Source organism: Protopterus annectens, chromosome 2.part1, assembly GCF_019279795.1.
Source record: "Protopterus annectens isolate FY-2018-M chromosome 2.part1, PAN1.0, whole genome shotgun sequence".
In the NCBI taxonomy this organism is placed as follows: Eukaryota; Metazoa; Chordata; order Ceratodontiformes; family Protopteridae; genus Protopterus; species Protopterus annectens.
In genome coordinates this window covers 77,542,537-77,570,525 of record NC_056729.1, presented here as the reverse complement: position 1 = coordinate 77,570,525, position 27,989 = coordinate 77,542,537, and the positions used below count along the sequence as shown (strand labels likewise).

Sequence of the window (27,989 nt, the reverse complement as noted above, 5' to 3'; positions counted from 1 at the left end):
AAAAGCATCAGAGATTCATTTTTTCTCTGTTGCTTCTGAACAGCCCTCATGATCGAACCACACCAACCATGGGTAAACCCAGCATTACCCACACCCAGTGATGAGTTACTGCTATTGTACAATGACGTCTTTTTATAACAGTGCTCTAGTGCTCCTCCGCATTCTTTCCCGTTCTTCTGCATTTCCTGATGTACTGTTCATGTGTATAAGATGCTTGCAAAGTACTACCTACACCCAGCCATGGGTTATTGCTTAAAAGTGCAATGACATATACTTATTACTATTGTTTTTTGTGTGTGTCTTGAGAAGCAAGCCAGCTTTTGAGTTTTTTATTCTTACCTTTTCAACTTTTCCTTACCTTTAACACTGGAATGGTACCATCTGGATATCTGAAGTTGTTAATATTTCTCATGACTATTTTGATTCCAGCATCTGATTCATCTAATCCAGCATTTTGCATGATAAGTTCTTTATATAAACTAAGTAGGATGACGGTGCATAGCTTTGTTATGCTACTTCCCAATTTTGAATCAGTCATCAATTTCATATTCTGTTGTTTTCTTGTTTAGCACACAGCTTCCTCAGGAAACAGAAAAGTCAGTATCCCCATTTCTCTATGAAGTTGCCTCCGTTTGTTAGGATCCACACAATAAAAGCCTTTACAGTTGACAATAAAGCAGAAATAAACATTTTTTTCAGGAGCTCTCTTGTTTTCTCTATTATCCAGTGGATGATGGCAATTTGATCTCTGATGATTCTGTCCCTTCTAAAATCAGCTTATACATCTGTCAGTTTTTGGTCCACATATTGCTGGAGTCTAGCAATACAGGATGTTAAGCATTACCTTGCTAGCATGTGAAACAAATGCAACTGGTTAATAATTTGACCATGCTCTACCATTGTCTTTTTAGAGGGATTAGACTACAAACTGACCCTTTCTAGTGACCGCTGTTGTACTTTCCAAATTTGTGGCAATCCCAAGTGACAATGTAAAAGCACCGTTTGGCATAATTTTAAACAATTTAGTAAGAATGCCATCACTTACTGCAGCCTTGGTAATTAGCAAGGCTTTCTAGAGTACATTTAACTTCATTTTCCAGGATGTTTGGCTGTAGATCAGATAACATACTAACATGTGAACCACTGCTGTTAGGAACCTTCTTATGTAGTTCTGTATATTCTTGCCCCCACTTCTTAATTTGTGCTGCTATGTCCCACCCATCGTTGCCTTTTTTAATGTATGTCTGCTTTTAACTGGAAACTTTCCTTAGAACCACTAGGTCTTCTTCAATACATCTTTTGGTTTCCCCATTTTATAGGCTTCTTCCCCTTCTCTGCACTTCTAATTTAAATATGTCTCCTTATCTCTTCCCGCTATCCTCTGAAACTCTGCATTCAGTATGAGACATTTCACTAATGCCATTGCCCTCCTTCCTTTCTTAGCCACATTTAAAGCCTCCACAGACAGACAAAAAAGATGAAGAAGGCAAAAGGGCTATTTGACATATTTTTTTTTATTGGTACCAGCTGGGCAATATCATGAACCTTTATCCAAAGTTCTTCAGATGCTTTAGCTACTAGGCCTAATCATTTAAATTTGTTCTTCACCTCCACTGCATATGGAATACTGCTGAGTTTGAATATTGTTGCCATGGAGGATTTTCTTGTTTTCATTAACTTAATCCTAAACTTTGTGATAACAATATGATGGTCTAAACCACAGTCATGTCCAGGTCTTCTTTTTGCTGACTGTACAGAGCTCATCCATTTCTGACTGCAAAGGGTACAGACAATCTGATTTCGGTATTACCCATCTGGTCATACCCATATGTAACATTATTTGTTAGGCTGCTGAAAAAGATTGTTTACTCTGATCAGTGAATTATCTTGGTGGACTTCTATTAGTCTACATCCCACTTGATTTCATAGTCCAAGGCCAAACTTGTCTGTAACTCCATTTGTACTTTGTCTACCAACATTAGCACCCCAATCACCTAAGTTAAATGTAATTTTTTTTTAATGAAATTTTCATAATGTGAGACCCTCATAAAACTGATCACCTTCCTCCTCTTTGGCATCAATAGCTGGAGCATAAATGTAATGCTGAATGCCTTTCCTTGGAGTCTAATAGAGATAATTTTACTAGTTTTTAGAGATAATTTTACTCATTTTGGCTTTTGAGACCCTTTTATTTAGCATGAGGGTTAATTGTTTCAGTAAAACAGGTTCAGGCTCCTGGGTGGCAAGACATTTCCTGTACTACATTTGTTTAGGGACACATGGCTGAAGTATCATTCAGCTGCAGAGACATATGGCTGCCACAAATTTCCTGTTGATAAAGACAATGTACTGGCAGAAAAAAATGTCCATGACCACCAAGGCACTAAGAGAAGCAGGCAGTATGGTGGGCATCAGCAGCAGGCTGCCCAGAGGGCATGTCAGTGGCAGTGACACTGCAGTGCACAATGGGCAGTGCCTTTACGATTGACGTGTTTGGGCCACTGCCCCCTTCACAGCGCCTAGGAGCAAATTACCTAAAACACGTACTGGAGCATTAGTGTGACTGGAGTAGCATGCAGGATTTCCTATGTGCTGTAGCACACTTCTTCATGTTGTACTTACATAAGTATGCATTGTACACCAGGTACAACAAATATCATTTCTTCTGCTTACATGTACTTGTTTATTGGAGCTGTGGCATGGCACTGCATACTTCTCTTTGCCCACAGGAAATATCCAACAGACAAATGTCTATGCAGCTGGATGTCACCAAACAAAAGTACAACAGGGAAATGTCTTGCAACAGCAGGCTAACTTCTTGCTCTTTTCTAGGTCCCATGGCTCCTTCTGCAACTGCTGGAACTTTAAAAATGTTCTAATGCAGATTTCTATGACAGCTTAGTAGCATCACTGAACTTTACATGGATGTTACAATTTTAGCATTATGCTTAATACCAAAGCAAATTAGTAAGCAATTGTATTTGTCTGAGAGTGAAGTCTTTTTTCTGAATTCATATTTGTTAACTGGTGGTAGCAAAGGACCCAAAAGCCCACACGAACAGAAAGACAAGAAGAAATATTTACTGGCCTTATGGTAACCAAGAAGCAGAGCTGCTGGAAGGATTACAAAAGAACGGAAGTAAGAGGATGATGTTGGCTCACCTGTCATGGGAGGGAGAGTCAGGCCAGTTTGCTGCACTGGCAACCCTTGAAACAATGGAAGTACATCACTGCCAGCAAGAAAAGCCTAGTGTGTCCATACTGCAGGCAGTGTGACACTTGGTCAGGAGAGTGTGCATGTGTGGAAACACCTTCTGCAGGGACTCCCATTCCCCCTTCAACATCATCGTATGGACTGCCATTTGTTCATGAATCGGACTTTTCAGAGTAACAAGGTGCAGCTCCAATCTAGACCTAATTCACTAATCAAATATTACACTTATTAAGGATGGCCATAGATCACACTTAGACCACATTTGCAGCAACACGTACATTACTGGATGAGCAACTGTGACAAAATGAAATTATTATCCCACTAAAGAGACAGGTTCATGCTGATCTATACGTGAAGCTTAGCAAACTTCATGAATCAGAACTCCAAAGCAGATTAACTCTATGGAACTGTAGCGATTGAATGCAAACATGTTCACGAAAACATGTTGAGTGCAAAAAAAAAAAAATTACTGGAATAATTAATTTACTTGCTTGCTTACTGGGATGATCTAACTGGGCAGTGCCTCTTTTTCAGCAGTGGCCTTAGGAGAAAAGCTCCACATTAAGTTCAAGAATAACATACAATATGCAACAGAAATGAAGTACTAAGTGAGGCTTGACAGTATACAAGTTACACATAGGTTAAACACAACGCATAGTAGATTAAACATGTGCATTAACTGTGAAGCAGTACTTAGGTTAATTTACATAAGCCAAGCATATAATAGCTACGTTAGTCATAGTTGGGAAAGGACAAAGGTGCAATGGTTACTAATACAAATTTGGCTCACTTGATACTAGTGATGTAAGAACAATGTCGTTATGGAAGCACTGATGGAGTGAAGTATAGTATTCTAACTGGGGTCAGAGTAAGAGCAGGACGAAGTAGAACAGATTTACTGTACATAGAGTTAAGTAGTGTTGAGAGAGAGTAGATTAATCTTGCCAGAAGTGGCACAAGAACATGAGCAGGTATCCATTCAATGTTTCTTTAGATTCTGTTTACAGGATTTACGTGTTGTTTCGAGTCTTAGAGGGAATGGGGATGTTATTCCACATTTTGGAGATGTGACATGACAAAAGTGAACTGCTTGTTGAACGGTTAGATTTGGTCACACTTTTTTATCACTTGAATACGGGTTTTTATCTGGTATATACTGAAGAATACTGGCCAGGCTTGTACATTTTTCAGGGCTGTGGATAACAGTACTTGTATAATTCAATTGGGAGGAAGGCGTAAGAAAGTTCTGATGAGAGAAGCTGTATTAAGGGTAAGCAGTGGTGTTACCCATATGTCAGGTTAGCTGCAAATTTACCTACTTTGTTACAGCACACTGCTCAAGCAGATGTGATTGAGTAGCCTGAAAATTGATAAGAATGGGGTCTCTGTAGAGAAGGGCTAAGAGCAAATATGCTATGGCTATGGATATTTTTGCATCTTCAATTAAATAAGGCTTAATTCTGTAAAGAATGCGGAGTTTCTTGACTGCTTCTTTTACATGCCGATCAAATTTCATGTTTTTGTCTATTATTTGTAGCTTGGAGTGTGAAACTTTCATTTGTCTTGTTATTGGAAGAGGTTGCACTGAAGCTGGACTTGTTGGCATGGAATAGTTTGGGACTGAAGAGGAGTAGTTTGTTTTTTTGGGGGATTCAAAAGGAGTTGGGAGTTGCTGAATCACACTTCTTCAGAAAGGAGGAATACCTGAGTAAGTTGAAATATTTTTGATGGTTTTAGCTGCACAGAAGAGCACGGTGTCATCTGCAGACTGTACGACTGGAGGCATTTTTTGGTGGCTTTGTGTAGGTCACTAATGAAAATATTAAATAGGAGTGGGCCTAGGAAGAAAGGAGGAGACGCTGCTGTTCCATTTGACTGCTTGTCATTTGTCACATTAATAACTAGAGAACCATGAGAGGGATGATCTGTCTAGACAAAGGGAGGAGAGTCGGTTAAAACATCTGGGATGGGACATGGTATTAAAGGCTGTGGACAGACCAAGGAATACTGCTACCAGGGTTGCAATGGAGGTTAATGGAACTGCAGAAACTGAGGAGTGCAGAGTTTCGACTGGTGCTGAGGAAGAAAACCATGCTGGGTAGGAGAGAGAAGATTATTGTCAAGTACAGAGTGCAGTAGTTGCTGATGAATACATTGTTCTGAAGCTGCTTCATATGGATCTTTTGAAAAAAAATTTTTTTGAATGTTAGTGATTCTACTATACACTGCAGATGCAGTAGTCAGAACAACTAAAATAAACTGTGATAGGTTTCTGCTTCTTCGGTGGGGGGGGGGGGTCCAGATACCCCCACATGCATTCTCCCCTATGGAGGGATTAAGCATCTACACCTCCAAATTTAACAGAATTAACTCTATGGTTTCTACATATTGGGGAATCTTGGAGTCTTGTACATATGAACATCAGAAACAGGCTAGATACAACTCAGTAAACCGATATTTTTAAAGTGTACTCCGAGTTGTTTTCTGTAAACTGATCACAAATTTAAATTCTGTACTCTGTTTATTCTGTGCATTTGCATCTTAAATGACACTGCCTCTTCAATGTATTTATGCTTTCATGCTTGCAGTCAAAATGTTTACAGTACACAGTGAACGCAAGACAAAACTACTGCTAAGTACAATTAATTAATGTACAGTATTACTGCTGGTATTATATGACAGAACTACTTGCATTAATTATATTTCTCTAATTAATTAATTGCACTGTTGCTGATTTATATAATGATAGAATGCATTGTAATACGCTGCTTGTACCTTGTATTGCCAGACAGTGTGGTCCACTGCACAGAACAGCCCATCTACCTAGTTAACATAATTAAATTAAATACAAACACATAAGAACAAACTCTGACTATAGTGAGCTTACTTGTAGAAAACATAAAACAAACAAAATGAACACATATGAACATGCCACTGTTTTGCTTCTGACCATACACCCATCACAGTTTATCTGGCCACTACATCAGAAGAATATAGTGGAACTACTAACATTGTTAATAAAAACATTTCAAAAGATCCATATGAAACCGTTCTTGTTACGGTTGCCAAGTGTTTCACTTATTACATTCATCAAGAGTAACTCCATCCTTAGAGCAGTCGTTGTGTATTTAGGCTTTTCCCGGTTAGGGGTCGCCACAGCGGAACTCCGGTCCGCTAATAATTGGCAGTAGATTTTTACGTGCCGAGTTGCCGGCCCTGCCGCACAACCTTCAACGAATGTATGCCTATTCACGCATGTCTCCACACAGAAGACGCTCTAGCTGAGAATCAAACAGGACAACGTCTTACTGTGAGGCGACAACGCTACCGCAGCACCACCACCGCAGTCACATCAAATAAAACCATTGAAATGTACTGAATAGCTACAAATATACTTATTTGTTTTAAGTAACTGTGTTATTCTACCCAGGAACACCAAGGAGAATGAGCCTATCCCTGCAGGCAATGGGCATACACAATTAATTCTGGTCAGGATGCCAGTCCAAAGCCATACACATGTACATGTACACACTCCTAAGGGTAATTTGATGAACTGACAATTCAACTATGAATACCTTTCAGATATGGGAAGGAGCCCTGCAAAAACCATGATGGACACAGAGACAACACACACAAACATTGAGGAAAAAACATAGAACAAAATGATGTGAGGAAGCCCCATTAACCACTGTACTATCCATAGCTTTAAACACTCTGATAATGAAAATTCCAACTGGGGCCACTGTGTCAGAAAAAACATCCAAACAGTTTATATTCATACTACTAAAATAGTAAAATTATTCAACTTACAAGAAATAAGGTCTGCATCAATTAGGTTCAACTTGCTGCTTACACCATTTTCCACAACAGACCTTTTGCCAGGCACTTCAAAGTCGGTTTGTGTTGCAATCGTAGTGGTTGAGCGACCAGGAGATACATTACTAATTCTTGTAGTTACTGGCTCTCGCCCAATTTCTCTAATTACCTGATCATAGGATGGGGGGAGCTGAAACCAAATAAAAGAGTTAATAACTGTCAGCCTTTTGAGTCAGAAAAAAAAAACTAATTAAAATAACAGAATCCTCAATAATGAAATTGTATAAACACCACACTGGTATAACATATACATGCACGACTTGGAGAAAAAGCACACCTCTCCTTTCCCCTAAGGTTTTTAACTGGGTATATTTATTGAAACAAGATAATCATATGTTTGCAAACATGGATTCATAACAAGAGAATATGTAATGAGTTGTTTCTCATTCTATGTGAGCTTTTCAGCAGATAAATATCACACTGAGTAAGGGAAAAACAATGAAATAAATTACTGTTGTTCTGATATAGTACCAGACCAGTCAATTACATCCACAGAACTTGTTAAATGTAAAATAAAATAATCTTAGTTGTTAGATCATTTCCTATGTGGAAGTCTATCAAGAATCAAAAGGACTGTTCTAGCACATCAAAGAAACACATCAGCCTCTGAGGAAACACAAGGCTGAACTTGGAATTGGATACAGCCAAACCATGTCACGGGTTGCATATTACTGCCCTTTATGACTCAGATGCACACTGACAGTACCATGTCTGCTGATCCTAACACAAAACTCTGACAGCAAAGCAGTTCTACTGAAAAGTGATCATGCTAAAATCCACATAAAAGAACAGAAATGTAAAAACTACTTAAAGGACTATGTGAAGCATTATCAGCAGTACTAAGGGTCTTCTCTACAATCCCTTGCTTATCTGAGTTGAGGAACGGGGAGAGGGTAATTTTTGATGACCTCCGAGTTGAGGAAGGGGGAGGGGTATTTTTTTTTTTTGATGACCTGTTTGCCTACAGAAATCTACAACTGAAATATAAGAGTCAAGTAACTTGACACCTCAAACACAAAAAAAGGACAAAATCATACATCTTTTTGTTTGCTAAACATGTCATTACCTGTCCAGGGATAATGAACAACTGCTAGAGTTTCTGAGCAAGTAAATCATAAAAAAAAAAAAAAAAAACTGCACTGTGATATCTGATGTGAAGTGAAAACCACCTAGAGGTAGACAATACACATGGTCAGCCTTCTTTGGTGCGGACGGATCTGAAGTCTTGAAGGAACTAGCACCCACAATTAAAGGCTTCAAGGGACAAAGACAAACACTGAAACACTTTTCTGGAGGGGTGGGAGAGGACACAGATGGCTATTCCAAGGAGGATTTCATAAGCTTGACAAATTTTCCAAAGAAGTGGCCTCAGGATGGGGGTAGTAGGAGAGAAGATTTTTTTAGCCGTGTCAGACGTTTTTAGTTAATGCTTTTGAACCAGCTCTTGTGATAGAGAAATGAAGGGGTTGCAATGGTCTTGTGTGTAACATTCAAGTAATATGATGTCGTGCTATGATGCAGTGGGCATCACACCTATCAACTATACAGATTTTTGCAGAATGTCCAGATTTTTGCCTCATATTTTTGGTCTGACTGCAGTTTTTTTGGCAAATCTTTGAGGGTTGAAGTCAGAAAAATAATGATAGAAATTTGAGTTTCAGACATCGTACCTTTCAGAAGCTTCATGCTAATGCAAAATCTGTTATTCTATCAACTTTCTAAGTTTTTAAGAGCAATATTTAAAAAGTGTCCATATTTTACGGCCTTTGTACCCCCACTATTTATGGCTTTCTCCAGTTTTTTTGCACTAAGAGATTGAGAGGTATGATGAGGCTTGCACGGGGGGGGGGGGGCTGCATTAAGAACTGAAAGATCAACATAGCATTCAGTGCTGCCATTCAACTTGACTAAATAATGATATCCTGCACCTGCTCAATCATTCTCTATCAACTGCTAAACAGATGGATAAAATTAACTAGTAGGATGGAAAAGGCAGAGGAGGAAAATGGATATTTGAGGGCCTACAGTAGTGTTCCATCTCTTGCCAATGAACAGCCAGCTCCTTAGGAAGAGATACTTGAATGGAAATGATCCTTCTGGCCCAGACCTCAGACACAAAGGACTTGAGGACCTGCTCTCTGCAAATTTGAGGGTTGTTGGCCTATTGATGAAGATGGAAAGCGGGTCAGAGGATACAACCTAAGTCTTGCCACATAGCAACAAATACTGGACAGGTGGTCACATTACCCCTGTACCTGGTCAGAAGGAACAAGAAATATGATCTCTTTCGCTCTGCAGATGATAATGACCCCACGTTTTAAGTATCAGAGGTCATTGCACATGCAATGAAGTCTGATGAGGAGCCAGGTCTGGATTGAGACCTGGGCTCTAAGTCCCTTACCTTCTACTAGTCATGCTTCTGCTTCACATCTTTGAAAAGCCCTTTGGTTACCCCTGTGAAAATCCTCTCAATTGCTGCCCATTTCTGGTTATTAGTGAAGTCTATGACACTAGTGTATTGAAGGTTAAAGTACTAGCCATCCACAACAACCAGTGGTGTTATGTTCCAGTTCTCGACAAATAAGGCTGCAATTGTGACTGCTCTTTCTCACAGGATGACAAAATATACACATGGTAGGTCTACACTTTGAAAGGCTACTGCAGTCTTCTAGGAGGAGATCTCAACTGAGCAATTCAGTAATAAGATTTGCGAATTCTGGGGCTGCACAAATCATTTTACGAGCAGAGGCACTGAAAAGAGTCCAAAGAAGCTGTGCATATCCCAAGCATGATGGTCAAATATTTTCACAACAGCTGCATAAGGGGTGCAATAAAAGTGCATCTAAATGCTTTGCCCACTGTAGTGGGCCCTGGTAAATAACATCAATCAGTACACATCATGCCAACAACAAAGGGATATCTTCACCATCCCATCTGAAAGTTACTCGAGCTCTGCACTTCTCATACTTCTGGACGTGATGAAATACTACTGAACTATTACAGTAAATGGCACTGGAACAAATATGTAACTGCAGTACTGCCACGTGGACACAGGAAGAACGGTCCCATGGTAGAATCCCCAGTGGAGACAGGAGATGTCAAGGGAGTGCCATCTTCATCAAGGGAGTGCCAGTTCAAAGGGCAGAGAGTCCTGAGGGATTACATCACTTGTGGAAGTGAGTAGCATTCTCTTAAAGATGCCCATTGCATATCAAACTCCACATCCTTCCCCTGAGTCTGTGCTGTAGGGAATAGGACTTAAAGTACAACCCCCCTGTTGCCAGAATGGATGACATCACTGCTCTCCAATGCTCAGTTCCTGTTATAGACCTTGTCTACAGGGGGACATGAACAGGCCAACTAAATGAGTGGAAAGGGAAAGTTTAACGGGCACCAGACAGGTTGAAAAAAAAGAAGCAAACAATTCACTGCAGACTACTCTGTCAGAAATACCAGGTGAGCAAATTGGTGTAACTAAGGAAATGATTTTTTGAGCTATGATACAGAATCAGAATTGCCTAGACACAGTAAGACCTTGCTGAGTTTAATTCTGGTGGCTGCCAAAAAAGCAATTATTAGAAAAATGGAAATATAAGTCTAAACCAACCATACTAGAAGTAGTGAATATAGAAGCAGAAATAAAAGAACTGGTAGTGGGATCTTTAGAAAAGGGTAGGAACAAATTACCTCACAGCTTGTTCAGCCAGGGAGGTTTTAAGAGCAGTTGGATTCATGGCATCAACCATGCCAATGCTCCCTTTAGCCAGAATCCATATCAGGAAAATTCAGTGGTACCTGAAAAAATGGATTTGTGTCGAGTCATTAAAGGTAAATTCTGTGAATGGGAAAAAAAAACTGCTGAAACCACCTTCAATCAACTCAACTTTGTTTTTGTAGGGAGAAGAGCCTCTCTGCATCCTTTATGCTGGGGGGAGGACATCCAGCACACCCTCAGAACTTATATATACCAACTCTGAGATTGTACACCAATGGAGGAACACCAATGGAGGAAAAAAGTAAACGTCACTATCAGCGAAAGTAATTCCAGCTGTTTTTGTGCTCTCTGAAATTACGTTTGATGAGAGGAAGTGCTCCCTTGAAAAATATATGGTTTCAACACACTCCTCATCTGGACAGACAGATCTCTCTCATGCCTTGTCATAAGAAGGAGAACTTTTGATGCATACTAAGTGAACATCAATCCAGACTGCCTTTGAAGGTGCAGACTCAAAGTCAAGAAATGTACAAAGATGCATCAGACAAGGCCTGGAGGGCATGGATGGCCATCTACAAGGTCCAGGGCCATTGGCAGTTCAGCCACAAGAAAGAACACCAACCTGAAAGACAGGGTTCTCATTCAGGCCCTGAAAGTTTTTGCCCACCTCTGGAAACAAGGACCTTTATGAGTATTCAGACACAACCCAACAGTCATGTGAGTGGGATCTTTAGAAAAGGGTATGAGCAAATTATATAGAAAAAAATGGGAATTGCCGGAACAATACATGCAGAATAATGTTTTGGAGGAGGAATGGGGTTTAAGGGAAGGCAGGGACTGAATGAGCTATGTAATGTTTGACTGACAATGACAGTATAGAAGAGTGGAAGGCAGGGACTGAATGAGCTATGTAATGTTTGACTGACAATGACAGTATAGAAGAGTGTATGTGATGTATAATATTTGCAACTGAAAACATGCCAATATGGTTTGTTTTCATTTACAGAAATGTATGACTGCCTATGTCATAAGTGGTAATTCAATAAAGATGTTTCTTGTTTAAAAATATGAAAAGAAAAAAGCAAAACAAAACAAAAAAAATCACTACAGGCACTCAACACTGATTTATAATGCACCATTCCCTCATAACTCCATTTTGTTTATACACTATCTGCCACTATATTTAGTGACAATAGATTTAGGAGTAAATGTGGCAATTATTACATGACAGCTTCTGTGTGTTTCTGCTTGTATCCCTATAATGAAATGGTGTACTTCAAGAGGAGGAGTATGGAGGGTACAAAAGACAGGCTTTGTCTTAAATGGCCTTGCTCCCTAAAGGTACACACTTTCATACATTTAAGGTTTTATACCCTTAGGAACAATAACAAAAAGGCAGGGTTAATAAACATTAGTTTTGACAACTGTTTAGAATGGGCCTTAAAACACACACTGTCACCATTTTGTCTGTCATGAAATATATTTAATTGAAAATCTTTTTTTTGTCCTGTGCCATGGTGTACTACTATTCCTCAATGGGAAGTGATCTAAAAGAGAGACGTGAACTAGTAATGGGGGCAGGGACTGACACCTTAGCCTAAACTTGAAAAGTATACCAGTACTTCATAAAAGTATTGCCCACAAAGACAATTTTAACTACGGTTTTAAAAGCATTCTTAACTACCTAAGGTAAATTTCAATTTCTATTCTAGAAAAAAAAAATCAGGAAATTAAATTTAAGACCAGCCATTACTTAAATTCTAATTTACAATTCTTTTGCAGTAGTAGAAAAGCAGTACAAGTAAAACAGACTCGAAAGCCTCCAATATTATATACCAGCTGATCATTGAGATATGCTCCCCCCACAATGGACTGAACATTTGAGAACATTCTTCATTCGCCACTTCATGTGGCAGTTCTTATCATCATACCCCTGAAACATCATGATAAAACTCAAATCAGTTCAATACTTCTCATGCGTGTATTAAACATTCAGTCATGTTTTGTCAAACTTTCAGTGACTATTTCACAAAAACAAAAAACATTCACTACAAGCTCTAGGTTATTACAAGATGGTCCATTTTCTTATCTACTTTACCTTTTCTAAGGTTACACCAAAGAAGACCTACATGTACGCACCTGCCAAAAGTTGGACCAAGTTCATTGTTCCCTAGGCCTCAACTCAGATGCCCTCTAGTCACTTTACTCCTACTATATGAAGACATACATACATATTAAACCTAACTGGTCTCCTGTCATCCATATACTTCACCACCCCAAAATAATCAAATTTGGATACCAGAGTACATGCAGCATATCACACAAGCTGCCACAAACAGAAGCCTGGATGTTATCTCAAAGACTTTAGACAGTAGTTATCACCAAATTCTGGATTAACCTCAACTTGATTACACCTGCCACATGCAATCAAATGTACAGGTATTTAGAAGTGACCACACTGACCTCCAATAAGCTAAGGGTTATTTATGGTCTTCTACCACTCCTCACTCCTCTCCTCTCTCAGCAGTAGCTGCCTCCTTATGTAACATCAAAGACAATGACCCAAAAACTGGACTGTGAATGCACTTACCATTAGGGGTAACCTCAGAAATTCCTCAACTACCTCTGATTATGCCACTGCTGTAGTTCTGGAACATATGGCACTGCTCTTAGGCAAAAAACTATAATCTTGAGGATTTTAACATGGAATAGGTCAATTTATTCCAAATATCCCTGTCATTTTCCCCACTTAAAGTCTACCACAAACTGTCAAAAGCAAGACTAGCTCCAGCATTCAGCTCTGGCAAACGTATCTTGTTAGACTGGGTAATCAACAAGAACCCCCAAGGTGATAGACCCACCTCTTTCAGTGATCACCATGGGAACACTATGACCTCTGTCAACAAAATAATACCCCCTCCCCAGGTTCTTGCAGGAGATATCACTTATGATGGTAGCACTTGACTTCTATGGACTGGACCTCAATTTTTACACAAACTGTTTTGGATGGTCTCTTAGAATTTCTGTTTAAATTTCTTCATCCACAGCAGCAGAAAAATACTGCACGCAAGGATAGTTATGGTAAACCCATTCTACTGGTTTAGTCCTCAACCAAAAACCCTCAAGAAGCTAAAGGTGATGTGGCTTGGTTACCTTTAAAGATTTAAATGATTGGAATGTGTTCATCAACATGTGATTTAATGATTACAAAATTATTCAAAATGCCAAATCAAGCTATAACAAAGAGGCAATCATCATACCTAGCGCAGAGGTAGTGAAGTGAGATTACTTTTTTTGAAAGGAAGAACCATACAGCATGAACAACTTGCCCCTGGTTAAAGGGTCATCCCTGTTCTGACTCTATATAATCATTCTAGTAACTTAAGTCAAAAGACTCCAACATCCCTTGCCAAGGCCTACATGAATTGTTTTGGATACATACAGTATATGCAAGTAAACAATATGATTAAACATTAAAACAACAGCAGCAATAAACATCAAATAAATAAGGAAATAACTGACCATAAATAAAAAAAATAAGTAAATAAATAAATGAATACCCATAAAAATATTAACATGTAGACAAAGTTTTGAATATATCTATACCCTTAGCCAAGTCAGGCAAACAGAAAAACACATGCACACCCCTGATATGTAACTGCAAATAAGAGTAATTAATTTAATATTTTTCTGTAAAAGCTCTTGTAAATGGCTTACTAGACAAACTGATGTTTAAAGCATTGCCTTTTGAAGCATTTAATTCACACTGCCACTTGGCACTCCCTTTTAGTACTGTTTTAGAAAACACGCTCCCACCATGGCCATCTGACACAGCAAAGTGAGTGTGCTTGCTACCAACATCAAACAGGGAATGACACCTCCTAAAACTTGTCAAAGGGATAAAGCTAGAAGAGATGCTCCCTTCATAGCACTTTCACACAAAACATGTCCCCATTCTAACACCAAACACAACAACCTGGAGGCATGTGTTTGCCATCCTCAAAGAGGAAGTCACTTTCTCAAGTTTGTCAAAAGGTTAAGTTTCAGAACGTACCCCTGCTCAGTTCTGCCTTACAAAACACACTTCAGCCACAGCCCTCCTGACACAATGAAGCAGGAATGAAGGTTCTTGAGAACATCAAAAAGGGAATAGTGCCTCCTAAAACTTTTGAAAGGGTTACTTTAACTTCGAGGAGGTGCTCTCTTCTCAGTATGTTCACACAAAAACTCCCATCCTGACAATCAACACAGCAACCTGAAGGAACATATGCTTGCCACCGATAAAAATGGAATTGCTTACTCAAACTTGTCAAACACACACACACACACACACACACACACATACACCTACTTGCAGTTTTACCTGGCAAGCAGCACAGCACTTTCCTCAAGTGCTTTGTCATCAAGCAGAGAATGCACTCAGGACTCCAGTCTTCTGAATGCAGTCTTTGCTATTCCCAGACAAACTTACAAGTTTGTTTGTTTGTGTCTTTCGGCTTTTCCCGGTTAGGGGTCGTCACAGCAGAACTCCGGTCCGCTAATGATTGGCAGTACATTTTTACGTACTGGTTTGCCGGGCCTAACACACAACCTTCAACGAAGGAACGCCCATTCACGCATGTCGTCACACAGAAGATGCTCTAACTGAGAATCGAACGGACAACGTCTAACTGTGAGGCGACAACGCTACCACAGCACCACCACCGCAGTCTACAAACTTCTGCATTTAAAGTGGAACAGCCTTACAAGACTTTCTGTAGATATATAGAGCTGAGTACATTTTTCTGCATTATTCTGTATTATAGAGCTAAATTGATTCTTAGATATCTGTTGTCTTAGTGTTCTGCAAATATACAGAGATCAGTATATATTTTTGGGTTTTATAATTTGCACTCTGATTCCTCACATCTCTGTTGAAACTTTTCCCCACCCCCCTCATTGTGGTTTCTATTGCTTGTGTGTTGTTAACTCAAGGTTCCCTTAATTTGAACTGTTAATAGCAGCAGTCTGTATTTAAAGTGGAACAGCCTTACAAGACTTTCTGCAGATATATAGAGCTGAGTATATTTTTCTGCATTATTCTGTATTATAGAGCTAAATTGTTGCTTAGATATCTGTTGTCTTAGTGTTCTGCAAATATACAGAGATCAGTATATATTTTTTGGGTTTTATAATTTGCACTCTGATTCCTCACATCTCTGTTGAAACTTTTCCCCACCCCCTCATTGTGGTTTCTATTGCTTGTGTGTTGTTAACTCAAGGTTCCCTTAATTTGAACTGTTAATAGCAGCAGTCTGCATTTAAAGTGGAACAGCCTTACAAGACTTTCTGCAGATATATAGAGCTGAGTATATTTTTCTGCATTATTCTGTATTATAGAGCTAAATTGTTGCTTAGATATCTGTTGTCTTAGTGTTCTGCAAATATACAGAGATCAGTATATATTTTTTGGTTTTATAATTTGCACTCTGATTCCTCACATCTCTGTTGAAACTTTTTCCCCACCCCCTCATTGTGGTTTCTATTGCTTGTGTGTTTTTAACTCAAGGTTCCCTTAATTTGAACTGTTAATAGCAGCAGTCTGCATTTAAAGTGGAACAGCCTTACAAGACTTTCTGCAGATATATAGAGCTGAGTATATTTTTCTGCATTATTCTGTATTATAGAGCTAAATTGTTGCTTAGATATCTGTTGTCTTAGTGTTCTGCAAATATACAGAGATCAGTATATATTTTTGGGTTTTATAATTTGCACTCTGATTCCTCACATCTCTGTTGAAACTTTTCCCCACCCCCCTCATTGTGGTTTATATTGCTTGTGTGTTGTTAACTCAAGGTTCCCTTAATTTGAACTGTTAATAGCAGCAGTCTGCATTTAAAGTGGAACAGCCTTACAAGACTTTCTGCAGATATATAGAGCTGAGTATATTTTTCTGCATTATTCTGTATTATAGAGCCAAATTGTTGCTTAGATATCTGTTGTCTTAGTGTTCTGCAAATATACAGAGATCAGTATATATTTTTGGGTTTTATAATTTGCACTCTGATTCCTCACATCTCTGTTGAAACTTTTCCCCACCCCCTCCCTGTTTTGGTAGTAGTTAAAATTTGGTGGCTTTTGCAGTGCCCGTCCTACTGTAGATTTGATCTAGGACACTCCCCCAGTCCCATCTCTTTACCGCATTCTACCTAATAAATCCTTTCTGCCCTTGCTTTTAGTCCTTTTTAATTTAATTACATTTTTTCAAACTGTGTGTGGACTAATATTGCTACATACTCACGTGTGCCAGCTTGCACTGCATGTGAATTGTTTTTACTACTGTTTTTGCTACTTTTCTAAAAAAAAAAAAAAAAAAAAATTGTAAGCCTGTTTCCTACCTTTCCTGTAATTAGTGTTCCAGATACAGATTTGCTGTATCCAGGACTATTTGTAAGCTTCTGAGCCCCCAAGCCTTTCTGTGTTAGAGGGAAGCCTTCTAGCTTATCAGTGGGAGTGGTAAGCATTAGGTAACCTGTCTACCACATAAGGAGTGGTTCTGGCCCAGAATTTGTAGTTATTGGCCGTTTGGGCGGTCTTCCATCTCTCTCAACTTTCTGATTTGAAGGCCTGCATTTGCACTTGTTTCTGCCCTGTAACTCCTGGGCCCATCTCATTTGCTCACTCAAAAAAAAAAAAAAAAAATCTGCTTTTACTGTATTTGTGTTTCTTCCTACTTTAGTTTGCTTTTGCGTCATCTTAAAAGTACTCAATTGTATTTATTACTGCTTGGTGTAACTCATTCTAAGCCTTTTAGTTTAAGCATAGCTCACAAAGCCAGTGTACCGAACAGTCACAGCCCTTAAGGCTAGACAACACACCTGATACACTTGAAATAGGTGACTCTATCGTCAGGCACACTGACGTCCCGCTCACCAGGCTGAACAAGGAGAAGGTCACGGTGAGCTGCCTGTCAGGCGCTAGGATCCGCCACATAACACAAGCACTCAGGTCACTCCAAGGCAAGTACAAATATGACTCAGTCATTGTCCATGCTGGTGTGAATGACCTGAGACGTACCTCCCTGGACTACATGAAAGAGACATAGAGGAGCTCTCTGAGCATGTAGCCCAGGCCGGTATGACCCTGACCTTGAGTAGCATCTTACCCTCACCAAGAATGACACCACAATATGAAGACAAGATGATCAATTTCAACAACTGGCTTAAGTATTGGTGTCATTCAAATGGGATCCAATGCCTGTCAGCCTGGGATGACATGCTCGACAAGCCACGATGCTTTGCTAGGGACGGCTTGCACCTGTCACCCCTGGGCTTTTGGATATTGGCAAAGGCTCTTGCTACCCCCATAGTGCCTTTTTTAGGCAAGGCTCAAAAGACAAACCCACCTCCATAGGTATCACAAGGGATAAAAAACCAAGAGTAATGGTACTCAATGCCAGAAGTCTAAACCTCAAGATGCACGCACTCGAAACTCTCCTTAGCATGGAGAGCATCGATATCTGTGCAGTAACAGAAACCTGGTTCAAGGCTCCCGAGAGCACCCCAGCACTACCAGGTTATACCTCATTCCATGCTTTTCGGCACCAAAACTTGGACCGTACTACAAAAGTAGGGGGAGTATCAATATTCGTCAAAGATACCCACACCTCCAGGTTGGTGGCAAAGCATGAAGCATCAGAGACTATCCATGTGCAACTAACAGTGGGTAAAACTGCCTTCCAGTTTATAGCCTGCTACAGACCACCCTCCCAAACCCAGGAACCCCACTCGGCCTTCCTGAAAACACTGGAAAATATGAAGGTCTCTCCAAACACCATTATATTGGGTGACTTCAACTACCCAAACATAGACTGGGAGCATTACTCTAGCTCCAACACCCTAGCCCAAAGGTTCCTAGAATTTATAAACTCAAATGCTATGGAACAACTTGTTACCACTCCCACAAGAGGGGAAAACATACTGGTAATCCAAAAGCAAGGAAACAGTCCTCCAACAGTCGAACACAAGGATTTTATTCACAAAACCAATGTTGTACACGGATAAAAACGTAAACGCTTTTACAAGATCAGAGTGCGTTTTCGTCTACATAAAACTGTAAGACTTCATCAGACAACCATTCATTTTAGAAAACACATTTTATACATTCATGTGGTTGAAAACAACCAATAAAACCCATTGCTTAATAATCCCATTAACCAATTAATGAAAATTAACTCAAAAAAACTGATTAAAAAAGATAAAAACACTTTGATGCTCATCACAATAAATATACAGTTCATTTTGTTTAATATGTTTAAAAAACATTTGTTTGTAATAATACTAAAACTTTTAAAACTGTAAAGAAATCAATAAATATTTAAATAAATAATTAAAATCTTGTTGTTCAGTAAATACTTCATTTCCCTTATTTTACTCACTAAAAAAGTCATGGTTAAAATAGCACCATCTGCTGTTCTTACTAGGCTATTACTGAAATTCATCTAAATTCTAGCTGCTCTTAATTTTAGTACTGAACTTAGAGATATGTGATCATTCAGCCCTGGATCGCTTGTTGCTTCCAAAAAAATCTGCCACCACAGCTCTTTGGATTCTAGTCTTTCCTCCCACAGGCCTCCCCTTGTTTCTTTTTTGACCTGTTCTGCCACAAAGAAAGAAAAACTAGAATTCCCACAAACTAATGTGTGCTTGTATAGAGCATTTGTTTCTTTTTTCTTTGATATTTCGTAGATGTGTTCGTAGATTCTCTTCCTCAATGCTCTTTCTGTTTTTCCTACATAGTAGGAATTGCATTGTGAACACAGAGCTACGTATACCACACCTTGAGAATCACAATTAAAGTGACCTGTTGCATTTATGTTGCAATCCCTTGCTGTTATGGCAACCTTAGCCTTATTACTAATATATGGACATTGGTTGCAATGACCACACTGGAATGTTCCGTACCTTGTGTCAGGTATGGCCATATTGCAAGAGTCTTCTCTAGTGTTCCATTTGTTGTGTTCTAGCAACTTTTTAATACTTTTGCCATTTTTGTATACTATTTTTGGCATGTTCTTATTAATGTTCTGAAGATCAGAAAAAGAAATGAAATTAGTCCATTCCCTCTGGAAAATCTTTTTCATTTCAGTATTAAATGAATTAAATTCCATAACCAAAGCTGATTTGTACTGGTGTTCCTCCGTATCCCTAATATTATTCATTTTCTCCTGTGGTGGAATGTTAATGTCTGAACAGATAAGTCCTTTGCCCTTAATTGGCTGGAATTGTGTAGGTCTGTTAAGTTCCACCTCCCTTCTAATATTAGATATGAATTCTTGTGGATAGCCCCTAGCTAAAAACATTCCTTCTAATGTATTACATTCCTTGACAAAATCCTCATTTTTACTAGTCATGCGACACCCCCTCACAAATTGTCCTTTAACAATATTCCTTTGCAGTGTGGGGTGCGCTAGTAAAATGTAAAAATGAATTGCAGAAGGTGCTTTTTCTAAAAACCTTAGTTTCAAAGTCCGTATTATTCCCATTCTTATATATTTCTACATCCAAGTATTGCAATCTGTCAGTGGACATAGTATATGTAAATTTTAAAAAATTGGTGGTGTTTTGAAGATAAGTAAAAAACTCTAAAAATTTCTCAACACCCCCATTCCAAAAAATGACTATATCATCTAAAAAGCGCCTATAAAGCGTCCAATATTGCTCATACCCAGAATTCAGAACAAAATTAAGCTTCCCATGCTGCTAATACAATGTTAGCATAAGTGGGTGCGCAAGCCGCACCCATTGCTACACCACTTGTTTGGTGATAGTATTCGTCATGGAATCCAATAAAATTGTTCCTTAGTACTACTTCAACTAATTCAACAACTGCTACTTTCTCTGAATGTGTAAGTTTGTTATCTAAAAATACCATGCCCTCAAAAAACCTCATCCCTTCATCATGGGGTATACATGAAAATAAGTCTATGACGTCTATTGTCACAAAAAGTAGGTCATTAGTTAATAATTCAGGATTAATGTTTCTCAATAGGTCCCAAGAATCCTTAAGAATGTATTTGTTGGTATTACACATATGTTTTGTTGTGATGTCAACATATTTAGCCATGGGGAGAGTCTTGGAGCCATCAGCTGCCACTATAGGTCTCAAGGGGGGGTCACTAACATTTTTATGTACCTTCGGTATACCAAAGATGATGGGTATCCTCGGTTTCGGTACGTAAAGAAAATGATGCAATTTCACATTGATGGTGCCCTCCATAAGCATATTATTTAAAATGTTATCTATTTTCTGATATGCCAAAAGAACCTCATTCTGAGAAACTATCCTGTATTTGTTGTCATCTCCTAGGATGGTATTCATTTTTCCATCATAGATAATATTTTCCATGATGACCACCCCTCCCCCCTTATCAGGTTTCATAATCCTTATTTGATTGTTCTGTCTTAACTCATTCAGCATCTTACATTCTTCTTCCGTTATGTTATTCTCTTTTATACTGAATTTAAATTCTTTTCTAATTTTCTTTTCCAAAACGGAATCCAGGTTTCTTATTTGGGGGTGGTATGGGGGGTTAAATGTACTTTTTCTAGTTAATACTTGTTGCTGGGAACCAAGATCCGATCCCCTGGGGGGTAACGTAACTTGTAGATTCACTTTTCTCAAAAACAATTTCATATCTATTATAGTTTGAACTATGTCACCTTTGGTGTTGGGAATATATTTAAAACCTTTGCTAAGAACATCAAAGTGAATTTTATTAATGGAAATATTACTAAAATTATAAATAGAGAAATTGTATAATGAATAAGTAGTACCTGTTTGTAATATTCCTTCATCCATTTCTTGACGTACTACAGGTTGGGGTGCAAGGGTTGTATTCTGAGTAGGGGAAGAAATAGGGGTTGGGGCAAGGGTGTATAAAGAATTAACTAATACCTCCCTCTCCCTCTTCTCCCTCCCCTCTGCTGAAAATTTTGAAAGCGTTTATTAATACCTTGTTGTAGTGTTTCATTCATTAATGGAGGAAATTCAGAATCATAGTCCATCCTGTCATAGAAATTGTTGGAAAAAACTCTAAAATCATTTCTGTTGTTGCCCTTATTGTTATTATTCACCCTCCCGTTGTGCTCCCATGTTGCAGAGGGTGGTTTTGGGTAACTAACATCATTTTCATAATCTTCAATGTCCCTCCTCAATTTATTAATCTTTCTTTGTTTAAGTGAAATACATTTGGCATCTATATCTGAGCCTATCCTATATCATCTCTCTTTTTCACTTCTAATTTCAAATAACATATCATTCTTAATAAAACCATCTAACACAGTTATTTCTTCTTCTAATTTTACTAATTTCCTATTGTTCTCCTTTATTATGAGCCTCAAAATATTAATGCCACAATCATTAAAAATACTAATAAGTTCTGTATGGAATGCAGTACCCGGTTCCACATTGTTAGGGTACTTCCAGACCCTTAAACCTTTGGGTACTATTTTTTGCTTAATGCATTCCAAAAGGTAACAGTTTTCAATGTTCAGCTTTTTATGTTTATGCATCAGTCCAGCCAGTTTATCAAGTTTCAAAGCATAGGAGTCACCATCCACTGGTGCACCATCCTGTGCTCTGTGCATACTCAGATTCGTAGGATTTTTTAACCAATCCTGTACATTAAAATTGTCAAAAGCAGTGGGAACAGTACCTGGGGCTTTTAAGCCTGAACAGTCCTTGTGAGCTCTCCGAATATTGTCCATACCCCGACTCTCGTTAGCATTGTGCTGTTCGTTGAGAAGTTGTAAAGCCATAGGTGTATTGGCAGGATTGAAGTCGCTACCATTCGGTTCCGCTTCCTCCATCCTTCCAGGGCTCTGCTCAATGTGATGTCTCTTCCGTTTATGTTTGGAAAGCCCTCCTCCTTCCGTCCCTTCGGACATGTCTTCCCCTTCATTGTGTCTCCGACTCCCAACTAGCACCGAACAGAGCGGGGTAAGGAGCTCAATGAGCTCCGTAAGTTGTCCAATTAGTTTTCGGGTCTGTCCCACTTCTTCCCGGTTCACCGTTGTCAAACTGCTATCCATGAATAGCGCCGAAACAAACCAAAACCAAAAATAGGCGCCAAATTCGAAAAATAGTACCAATAATCCAAAAGCAAGGAAACAGTCCTCCAACAGTCGAACACAAGGATTTTATTCACAAAACCAATGTTGTACACGGATAAAAACGTAAACGCTTTTACAAGATCAGAGTGCGTTTTCGTCTACATAAAACTGTAAGACTTCATCAGACAACCATTCATTTTAGAAAACACATTTTATACATTCATGTGGTTGAAAACAACCAATAAAACCCATTGCTTAATAATCCCATTAACCAATTAATGAAAATTAACTAAAAAAAACTGATTAAAAAAGATAAAAACACTTTGATGCTCATCACAATAAATATACAGTTCATTTTGTTTAATATGTTTAAAAACCATTTGTTTGTAATAATACTAAAACTTTTAAAACTGTAAAGAAATCAATAAATATTTAAATAAATAATTACAATCTTGTTGTTCAGTAAATACTTCATTTCCCTTATTTTACTCACTAAAAAAGTCATGGTTAAAATAGCTCCATCTGCTGTTCTTACTAGGCTATTACTGAAATTCATCTAAATTCTAGCTGCTCTTAATTTTAGTACTGAACTTAGAGATATGTGATCATTCAGCCCTGGATCGCTTGTTGCTTCCAAAAAAATCTGCCACCACAGCTCTTTGGATTCTAGTCTTTCCTCCCACAGGCCTCCCCTTGTTTCTTTTTTGACCTGTTCTGCCACAAAGAAAGAAAAACTAGAATTCCCACAAACTAATGTGTGCTTGTATAGAGCATTTGTTTCTTTTTCTTTGATATTTCAGAGATGTGTTCAGATTCTCTTCCTCAATGCTCTTTCTGTTTTTCCTACATAGTAGGAATTGCATTGTGAACACAGAGCTACGATACCACACCTTGAGAATCACAATTGAAGTGACCTGTTGCATTTATGTTGCAATCCCTTGCTGTTATGGCAACCTTAGCCTTATTACTAATATATGGACATTGGTTGCAATGACCACACTGGAATGTTCCGTACCTTGTGTCAGGTATGGCCATATTGCAAGAGTCTTCTCTAGTGTTCCATTTGTTGTGTTCTAGCAACTTTTTAATACTTTTGCCATTTTGTATACTATTTTTGGCATGTTCTTATTAATGTTCTGAAGATCAGAAAAATGAAATTAGTCCATTCCTCTGGAAAATCTTTTTCACTTCAGTATTAAATGAATTAAATTCCATAACCAAAGCTGATTTGTACTTGTGTTCCTCTGTATCCCTAATATTATTCATTTTCTCCTGTGGGGGAATGTTAATGTCTGAACAGATAAGTCCTTTGCCCTTAATTGGCTGGAATTTTGTAGCTCTGTTAAGTTCCACCTCCTTCTAATATTAGATATGAATTCTTGTGGATAGCCCTAGCTAAAACATTCCCTCTAATGTATTACATTCCTTGACAAAATCCTCATTTTTACTAGTCATGCGACACCCCCTCACAAATTGTCCTTTAACAATATTCCTTTTGCAGTATGGGGGGTGTGCGCTAGTAAAATGTAAAAATGAATTGCAGAAGGTGCTTTTTCTAAAACCTTAGTTTCAAAGTCCGTATTATTCCCATTCTTATATATTTCTACATCTAAGTATTGCAGTCTGTCAGTGGACATAGTATATGTAAATTTTAAAAAATTGGTGGTGTTTTGAAGATAAGTAAAAACTCTAAAAATTTCTCAACACCCCATTCCAAAAATGACTACATCATCTAAAAGCCTATAAAGCGTCCAATATTGCTCATACCCAGAATTCAGAACAAAATTAAGCTTCCCATGCTGCTAATACAATGTTAGCATAAGTGGGTGCGCTAAGCCACCATTGCTACACCACTTATTTGGTGATAGTATTAGATCATGGAATCCAATAAAATTGTTCCTTAGTACTACTTCAACTAATTCAACAACTGCTACTTTCTCTGAATGTGTAAGTTTGTTATCTAAAAATACCATGTCCTCAAAAAACCTCATCCCTTCATCATGGGGTATACATGAAAATAAGTCTATGACGTCTATTGTCACAAAAAGTAGGTCATTAGTTAATAATTCAGGATTAATGTTTCTCAATAGGTCCCAAGAATCCTTAAGAATGTATTTGTTGGTATTACACATATGTTTTGTTGTGATGTCAACATATTTAGCCATAGGGAGAGTCTTGGAGCCATCAGCTGCCACTATAGGTCTCAAGGGGGGGTCACTAACATTTTTATGTACCTTCGGTATACCAAAGATGATGGGTATCCTCGGTTTCGGTACGTAAAGAAAATGATGCAATTTCACATTGATGGTGCACTCCATAAGCATATTATTTAAAATGTTATCTATTTTCTGATACTGGACCTGATCATCACCAACATGGGGACTCTATGCTCCAGACCAGAAGTGTATCCCTCACTGGTAAGATCAGACCATAAACTAATCTCACTGGATATTCACATCCCGACTCCACCCCCTGCCCTGAAAACCACAGTGAAAAACTTCTCTAAAGCAAATTTCACACTCCTCAAAACCGAGGTGGAATCCTTCAAAGCCCCCGGGCCTTTGAAAAATATGGTCCAGACCGCAGAGTCCTTTATAAACGCATTCTATGAACACCTTCAGGAATGTATGGATCATGCAATCCCAAATAAAACCAAGACCCAATCCTCCAAAGGCAGACGTCCTGTCTGGTGGACCCCAGCCATAAGCAAACTATACAATAGAAGGAGGAAGCTACTACATTGATAGAGCAAAATCCCAAAAAGGGAAGGCATCTCTGATCAGTATTAGCAAAAACTACGGGCACTCATAAAATCGTCTAAGGCCAGCTTCAAGAGAAAAATTGCACAGGACACTAAGAATAATCACAAGGCTTTCTTTAGTTATGTTAGGAACCTGGGTGGGAATTCCCAGATATGCTCAGAATTAGTCCAAAATGACAAACAATACACCGAACCCACAGACATTGCCAACATCCTAGCTGACAGGTTCAGTGCAAACTTCTTCCCCCCTCCCCACCAAAAGGGCAAATATTTATCCCAGCAGAGTGCTGCCCCCTGACATCTCAGATGCTCAGGTAAGAGCTGCCCTCTCCAAAGCAAAAACACAGCATCAATGGGACCAGACGGTGTCCCGGCTGCTTCCTACATGAACTCCAAGAAGAGCTAAACCCAAACATAAAACTACTGTTCAATCTCAGCCTTACTACAGGATATGTACCCAAAGAGTGGCGTACAGCAACAGTGGTCCCTCTCCACAAAGGTGGTGCCTCAACGGATCCTGGAAACTATCGCCCTATAAGCCTGACTAGCTTGGTCTGCAAAGCTATGGAAAGGATCATCACGGACCTCATAAATAAAGATATTGGGGACCTACAGACACTGGATCCTACCCAGTTCAGCTTTGTTAAGGGCAGATCCTACCTCTTAAACCTGGTTGATTTCTTTGAAACAGTCACCAAGGCCATTGACGAGGAAGGTGGTCCACACAGCCTACCTGGACCTCGCAAAAGCCTTCGATACAATACCCCACTGGCATTATAGATAAGCTCACCAGCTTAAATATAAACCCCTATGTCACTAGATGGGTTGCAAACTGGCTCAAGGACAGAACCCACATGGTTAGAATTGCTGGAGCCATGTCAGACTCCAAACCAGTTACAAGTGGCATCCCCAAGGCTCAGTCCTGGGACCTCTGTTGTTCGGTATATATTTCGGAGGTACAGGCCAACACGGAAGGACTGTGGCTGACTAAGTTCACAGATGACTGCAAACTGGGCCATAATCGACTCTCCAGCTGACACAAGCATCCTCCAAAAGGGCCTCAGAGAAACAGACAACTGGTGCCAGAGCCATGGCCTCAAGCTAAACGCCAAAAGTGTATAGTCATCCCTTTGGCAAAACAAAGTGACCACAAATTACCACACAGGTGGTAATCCATTAAGTACAGAAGAAGTAATTAGGGACCTGGGGACCCAAGTTGATAGCAATCTCTCATTTGACAACCACGTGGCCAAAGTGGTTAGAAAAACATTTTATATAGCCCACCTAATCATGAAGGGATTCACATCTAGATCAAGGGAGGTCATCGTGCCTCTTTACTCATCCCTCATCAGGCCCATAATGGAGTACAATGCCCCTTTTGGGATGTACCTTACCAGACACCTGCAGCAACTGGAAAGACCCCAAAAGTACCTCACCAAGAGGATCATAGGGCTCAAACAGATGCCATATGCTGCCCGGTTAAAGAAACTCCAGCTCTACTCAGTGGCATACCGCCTGCTCAGAGGCGATCTGTGCCTGACGATAAAGCCATGTCCAACCCGGAATTAATGGACATGCTGCACCTCAGAAAATCCAAATCCCATCGAGCTATGGCGCCGAGAGACTTGAACCTCAGCACTGAAATAAATAGGACATGCTGGAGGGACAGATTCATAACCCAGGGGCTCCCTTCACTCTGGAATAAAATCCCAGTCCAGGTTAGGCAGAGTCCCTCACTGACTCTCTTCAAGAGGAATCTTGATGAGTGGATGGGAGATCGTAGGTTTACCCCGGGTATCACTTCTGTGTCACTGTTAGACAGAGGCACAGTATACTAACCTCAAAAAAGGGCATAGCAAAATTAATTTAAAATGGGTGGCGAAAGCCAAACACACTCTGGCTAGGCTTATAAATACCCTAGGGCAGATAGCCTAGTATGAACCTATGAACCTATGAACTTACAAGTTTATTCACTTATTTTTTTGCTGTTTGATAACTTGATAGATGGGTTGGTCCAGTAACTCTTTTCAGAGATGACTCCAGGCTCCGAGGAACAATAGGAGGAAACACAATTATAAATTTACAGAAGTAATTACAGTATAGTTAGGAAGTAAACTTTTAGAGCTATTTCACATGTTCATAGTCTACTGAGGTTATTCAAACATAGAACTAAATAAGACATTGACAACTAATGAAAGGCTTTATCCAGTATCCCTGAAACATGCATTTGTTGACCTGCAGTTGGTGTTCTTTCAGTTTTGCCTTAAAGTCATTTAGTGCTTTTTGTTTCTTTACAAGATAGTTCCAGATAGAATGTCCAAGCCTTGTAAA

At 39.1% G+C, this 27,989-nt stretch overlaps 1 protein-coding gene across 4 annotated transcripts in view; it reads right to left on the bottom strand.

The window, feature by feature from the left end:
• Positions 1 to 27,989, bottom strand: part of SH3D19 (SH3 domain containing 19) — a 2,322,497-nt gene that overhangs the window by 1,085,141 nt on the left and 1,209,367 nt on the right. For all 4 annotated transcript variants that reach the window (XM_044062032.1, XM_044062033.1, XM_044062034.1 and 1 more), the window contains one exon: positions 7,025 to 7,220. In XM_044062032.1, coding sequence (XP_043917967.1) covers positions 7,025 to 7,220 — 196 coding nt within the window. The remainder of the gene's footprint in view (positions 1 to 7,024; positions 7,221 to 27,989) is intronic.